Source organism: Musca autumnalis, unplaced genomic scaffold (assembly GCF_047663935.1).
Source record: "Musca autumnalis isolate F117 unplaced genomic scaffold, ASM4766393v1 scaffold_4, whole genome shotgun sequence".
Taxonomy (NCBI): Eukaryota; Metazoa; Arthropoda; class Insecta; order Diptera; family Muscidae; genus Musca; species Musca autumnalis.
In genome coordinates this window covers 111,466,101-111,473,046 of record NW_027411977.1, presented here as the reverse complement: position 1 = coordinate 111,473,046, position 6,946 = coordinate 111,466,101, and the positions used below count along the sequence as shown (strand labels likewise).

The following is a 6,946-nucleotide window of genomic DNA, read 5'->3' as shown; positions in this document are numbered from 1 at the left end:
TTGTGGAACAATTACTATTATTCCCTGCAGTCACACAACTTATCCACCAAAAATTGTGAACATATGTCCATGTTTTGGTATAGCCCGCATATAACAATACCTCCGGATTTTAAATGTTTTGAGGATTTTAGCCACATTTGTTTACCGAACTATCTGTAATTTGACATTTCAGGCAAAACTTCTCCACCAAAAATGTTCAACATAGGTTCACACTTTGATATAGCCTCATATAAGGGTACCACCCAATTGAAGACATTCTTGGATACATTTTCTGACCTAATTTAGGTATTTGGAGCATCCGTGGTCAAAAGACTTGTCAACCTAAAATTGTTGACAGGAAAGGAAACTAATTATTCCATTTTAGTTCATAATATCTTATGGTGGAGGATATAAAAAGTTGTGCATGAGGTTTTTTATCTAATCGCCTTATATGTAATGTTGTGATGCATACCGCAGTGTAAACGTTGAGAGCGAACGACTGGAACCACTTGGTTCAATCTCGTCCAAAGACTGTCAATCATAGGCAACTGTATCAACGGATGACAATATCTGATTCTATCAGTCCATTTTAATTAATATTATGGTGGAGAGTATAAAAAGTTCGGTCGGTATACCCTCCACCATAACATTAATTAAATTTTAGGTGGAAACATTTTTCGACCGCGGATACCCCAAATGCCAAAATTATCTAATCTAATCTAAAAAATGTGTTCAGCCAGGTGAAAGGTACCACCTACGGGGCTATATCAAAGTGTCTACCTACCTTTACAATTTTTGGTGGAAATGTTTTATTACTGCAGGGAACCTCAAAAGTCAAATTGCGAGTAGTTCCGTCAAACAATGTAACTAAGACCCTCAAAATACCGAAAATCGGGAGGTAGCATTCTATGGGAGCTATACCAAAACATGGACCTATGTTGACGATTTTTAGTGAAGAAGTTTTGTGACCAAATGTCAAATTACAGATATGTAGTTCGATTTTTCATGGAGAAGTTTCGTGACCACTGAGAACCTCAAATGTCAAATTACAGCCAGTTCGGTTAGAAATTGTAGCTAAAATCTTCTAAATACCGGAAATTGGGAGGTACCGTTATATGAGGGCTATACTAAAACATGGACCTATTTTGACGATTTTTGTGGAAAAGTTTTGTGAACACTGAAAATTCAAATGTCAAATTGCGTGACCACTGAGAACCTCAATAAATAAATAGCTAAAATCCTCAAAATACCGAAACTCGGGAGGTACCGTTATATGGGGGCTACACCAAAACATGGACCCATGTTAAAGACTTTTGGTGGAGAAGTTTCGCGGCTACTGAGAACCTCAAATGTCAAATTACAGCTAGTTCGGTTAAAAATTGTACCTAAAATTCTTAAAATACCGAAAATCGGGAGGTACCGTTATATGGGGTCCATACCAAAACATGGACCTAAGCCCATAATTTTTGGAATATAAGTTTGTTGATCACTAGGAACCCCGAATGTTAAAATAAAGCTAATTCGGTTTGAAAATGTGATTAAAAACGTCAAAATACCCGCAATCGGGTGGTACCTTTATATGGGGGCTATACCAAAACGTGGACCGATATAGCCCATCATCGAAATGGACTTGCCTGCAAACAAAAGACGCATCTTCCCAAAATTGCAGTGTCCTATCTCAATTTTTGTGGGTGCTAGAGTAATTACCACAGACGGACGGACATGCACAGATCAGAATTTTACCCTGATCAAGAATATATATACTTTATAGGGTCGCAAATGATTACTTCAATGCGTTACAAACGGAAAAACAAACGTAATATACCCTCCATACTATGGTGGTTGTTTTCTTCATAATATTAATAATTTTTTTACATACAAATTAACTGTTTTGTAGGATCTAGGGGGGGACAGCTGCCCCTCCCTAGCTATTCCTGGCTACGCCCATGTCCCAATTACTGTCGGCTAGCGACTTAATGACCTTGTTTTTGCCTTTTGATCTCGTCGCAAATAGCTGTGGCCTGCGGGCGACTGCTATATATGCTGTCGAACTTTACATCCAATATATTGGGGTAGTTAGTGGTCGGAATCAGGACACCATCGACCAATATCTTCCAGGCGAGCCTTATTTCAGCCGTCCAAGTCGAGAAGAGTGGCTTTGGATTTAGCTGCGGATATTTTCATATTCCTCTGATAGAAGAACTTCACTAAGTCACAACCACCCCAAAGGGAAAATGGAGACTTCCCTCATATCAATGAGTGCACGGGGATACATATTGGCTCAATGGTATGGGACCTACTTTTTATCGACCAGTCCCAACGGCGTGTCTTACGACACCACTTATAGTGAAGTTTTTCATGATTAAAATACTCAGGAAATGTAAAGCAGCATTACACGGAGGTGATTTACCACCGCCGAAAATGTTGATGTTCTGGTCAGTGATTGAAACGCAGACCTTCAGAGGCGAGACGGTCGTGCTTACCACTACACCACGGTGGCTTTATCCGATCACATATACATATGCGTAATCGAAGATAGAACTCGACGCCATATATTACAATCTCTATGTCGTTTGGAGCTGGGTCTCACGGCCCGTTCTGGTTCAGATCTCGGCTGATATGTAGAGATATGGCGTGTAATGCTGTTGTGATACTGGGAATTTTCCGGAATGCATGCTGATGTTAGGCAACTAGAACACAGCTTCTCATAATGGGAAGGAGTAGTGCCTCTGGAATCTTCGCTTCTGGTGACAGAATCTTCGTTGGCATCCTTACCTGGCCTTAGTCCATGGGGTCCATCCTGCTAACTTTACAGGTTTCTGTCACCTACTAGCCTGTTGACTTCAAGAAAAAGTTCTCTAACTCTTGGGTCTTCAGGGTTCATACGAAGCTCATCTGATTTCTGGTATTCGACCAGCAGGTATGTAGCGAGCGGGTGCAGCTGTGAAGATGTCACGGAAAATTCGAGGATCTGATGGAAAGGACATCTCTATGAAGCGGTGATTGGTGAAATCGCTGAACAATCAGAAAAGTACGACCGTCAGACGTTATGAAATCGGGTGGTCTATTAACGGAGACGATGATAGGACTGGGGTTTTAAGCCAAAAGAAAAAAGGGTTTCCAGGACACGTCATTTATCAGACCGGTTGCCATAATGTTGATGTCTGGCGAGTTGTGACAATATCCTCTTATCCTCGTACACGAGGGCACAAATGTTCATCGACAGTATATACTCGACAGCCTCGGAGGTGCTCGCATTCCCTACATCCATTACATCTCACCTATGTCTTCACTATCCCTTCACGGACCAAAAGAGCTCGAAGGAAGCACTCGGGCACATGGGCGTAGCCAGTGGGGCAGCGCACCCTCCCCCCTGGGAAAAAATATTTGCACCCCTCCCACTCTAGATTCGATCCCGGCAACAAACAACAAACACAAACTTCTTGAGGTGAAGGCACCTTGTCGAAGATTCCTCCTTTGTTTCTGCATTGTCATGGAGATTCATCATTTAGCGTTCCTGATGACATTCGCAACATCATCCATTGTAAATTGTGATGGTTCATTCTTAGCAGGAAGAAATTTGATGTGACGTAGTACTCTTTTCTTCGCCCTGTCACTCCCGCGATACACTCGACACTCCCTGGTACTCGACAAACTGGGAGCTTGCGCACATCTTCGGCACACGTGACTGAGGACTTATCTTCTCTTCAGATGGTTTAACCACTTGTTTCGCTTATGCTTACCGACCAACATGTTAACATCCAGTGTCAGCTCCTTGACTCTGTAGTCACTGGGGTTTGGCACGGCAAAGCTCATCACGCTTCTTAGTTAATCCAATGGGGAATTTGGTCTAACTTTGGGTATTCGAGCAGCAGAAATGATGATGTCTCGAAACGTCCTTCCTGTTATCCAAACATCAGAAGGGTTAAGCAGATCTCTAAAACGGTAATTTGTGAACTCTCCGGTGACACGATGGTTATGTCTAGCGAATTGAGACACTCTCCGCTAATTCTGGTAGGGGCGTCCTCATTGACCGTGCAAAACGTAGAGCTGTGAAACGGCTTAGCCAGCACTATACCCCTCTCGTTGTTTCCGAGGAACGAATGCCTCAACTCATTATGAGCATTAAAGTCCCCAAAGACCAGACTGTTATGACCTTCCAAAAGCGGACTAATATTGGACCTATAACCTGGAGTATATACAAATATATATTAGGGTGGCACGAGAACGACAACGTTTTTTGTTTTTAAACGCATACCCATAAATTTTTTCCATTTGATTGGAGTACATTTATATATGTATATTAGGGTGGCCCGAAAACGACAACGTTTTTTTTTTTTTTGGAGGGATCTTTGTTTCCATAGTAATTTGTATGGGACCAAAGGTGAATTTTCAAGAAAAATCCGCATTTATAATCCAATCGATGAACATTTTTTACCAGTTCATTTTTGTGACTAAAAAACGAATCCTAGAAACAATTGTGGAAATTGGATCGGGTTTTGGTATAGCTCCGATAGACCGATTTTAGGTATTTTGGGCCCTATATAGCTATACCGAAATCTGAAGCGATTTTCTTAATGTTTTGTAGGATAAGTTTTTTAGCCACAACCAAGGCGAATTTAAGAAAATGATCCAAAAGGCGAATTCAAGCCGTAGTCTTCATTTGCTGTCAAAAGTTTTTGCGCGAATAATCCACAAAAGAGACAAGAAAACGACAAAATATTCTTTGCGAAGCTTCTATAACTACGTTGTACACATAAATTCTTGATAGAAACAAAATATTTGTTATTAATTTTTGATTAAAAATATGTTTTGACAGCAAATGAAGACATCAGTTGGTTTTTGTAGCACCTTCTTTCTTGCACCATAGCCACAACAATGAACTGGTAAAAAATGTCATCGATTGGACCAAGCAATTTGCTTTCTCACTGTCATCAAATGCAAACGTTGGGCGCCATCATTACCCAATGTAAAGACATTTTATTTTTTGAATATAAGCCAACTATCCTTTTTTATTTATTTTTTTTAAGATTTAAGAATTTTGAATTATTAAACTAAGAAAAACAACATGAACAACACATAAGTTTGGCACACAAAAGCTCGGCTATACATCACTGCTTTACATTAAAACACATGTAAGTACTTTCTATACAAAGTTCCATTTATCATTCTCCAAAGCGGGGACATTCTTATTCACGATGTTTACAATCCAAAAAGAGTTGAGCTTGATTCTGAAAAAAGATACAGATTTGAATAAAACATTTCAAGGAGAATTCCCAATTGTAAGACATACCTGAACAAATTTGAAAATATCCAACAGCATTTCATTGGGAGTTTTACAATTTCCCGGTTGATTGTCGAAGAACGAGGAGCCACTCAATGATCCGGATCGTTTGCCCCAGTCGGGAGAAAATGTTAGCTGGCATTGGACACAGGTTGTTGCAGCCAATAAAAGCAAAAAGACAGCGGCAGCAGTTGGCATGATGGCACGTCGTACTGAATTCATTTTGATTTCTGTGATGATTTCGAATGTTGCCTTCAGCTTTTATACAAACGGGCGGGTGGACAATAAAAGCGTTATTTCAATTGCTGGGAATTCAGCAGTGCTTGGTTTGTTTTTCCATTTGTCACTTTTATGGTATCCTTTAATTGATTTATATAATCAATTATTGTAGGATGTTGCATAACAAGGATGTTATTGTTGTTGTTGTGGGGGTAGATGGAAATAATATAGAAATTCAATTCATTTGAATATCGACACATTTATGAAAATCTTCCAAGAATCGAAAGCTTTGAATTTCATCCTAAATGTACGCATGTATGTGTACTGTTTATTTAGCAGACCAATTTATGTTTCAAGGCCAGCATTTTTGGGTACAGTGAAAAGATTCAATTTTAGTTTTCGGGAAATAGTGAAAAATTCTTAAATTGCGCTATCCTACATTAGGGGGAAACACAATTTTTGAAATTCAAGCTTTATTCCAGAACTAAAAAGTTTTTACAAGTTTTACGACTTTTACACATTACTTATTTACTTACTTAGCTAGACCGAACTAAGAAAAGATCTCCATTCCTCTCTGTTTTTGCTTCGCTTTTGGGAATACCGCGCCTTTTCATTTCTTCATCCACTTGTATGCTCCATCGAAGCTTAGGCCTGCCGATTCTGCGTGCACCGCCATGTGGCATGTATTCATACGCCTTTTTAGCGGGTTCATCATCGCTCATTCTTATGATATGACCTAGCCAACGCAATCGTTACATCTCGATACGTTTAAATATATTCATGTCTTTGTATAGCTGATATAGCTCGTGGTTCATACGACGTCGATATTCACCGTCAACGCAAATCGGCCCGTAGATCTTTCGAAGAATTTCCTCTCAAACAGACCAAACACTACCTTATCTGCTTGCGCAAGTACCCATGCTTCGGAGCCATACATTAGCACGGGTAGTATCAGCGTTTTGTATAGTGTTATTTTTGTTTGACGAGATGTGGCTTTGTTTTTAAATTGCTTACTTAGACCATAGTAGCATCTGTTGGCCAATACAATTCTTCTTCTTATTTCACAACTGATGTTGTTTGTTGTGTTTATGGCAGTGCCGAGGTAGACGAAGTCTTTAACTACCTCAAAATTATAGGTACCAACTTCCACAGTTGGTCCGAGCTCTATGGACGCTTTGCGCGTCGACACCATCAATTTGGTCTTTTCGCCGTTTACCGCCAGACCCACTTTCGCAGATTATGCTTCGACCTTCCTAAAGGTATCAGTTACTTCCTTTACTGATCGTCCCATGATTTCTACGTCATCAGCATAAGCAAGTAACATGTGGCTATTGGTGTAAATTGTGCCATTTCTTTTGACATTTGCATCTCGTATTACCTTTTCCAGCAAAATGTTGAATAGGTCACACGAAAGGCTGTCTCCTTGTCTGAAACCTCTTTTGGTACTGAACTGTTCGGAGAGGT

At 40.0% G+C, this 6,946-nt stretch overlaps 1 protein-coding gene across 1 annotated transcript; it reads right to left on the bottom strand.

Moving 5' to 3' along the window:
- Positions 1-4,997: 4,997 nt before the first annotated feature.
- On the bottom strand, positions 4,998-5,591 carry Akh (Adipokinetic hormone). Its single transcript, XM_073984373.1, has 2 exons — positions 5,273-5,591; positions 4,998-5,210 (listed from the first exon to the last, which is right to left on the bottom strand). The coding sequence occupies exons 1-2, from the start codon at positions 5,483-5,485 to the stop codon at positions 5,169-5,171; spliced, it is 255 nt and encodes an 84-aa protein (XP_073840474.1). The 5' UTR covers positions 5,486-5,591; the 3' UTR covers positions 4,998-5,168.
- Positions 5,592-6,946: the final 1,355 nt, after the last annotated feature.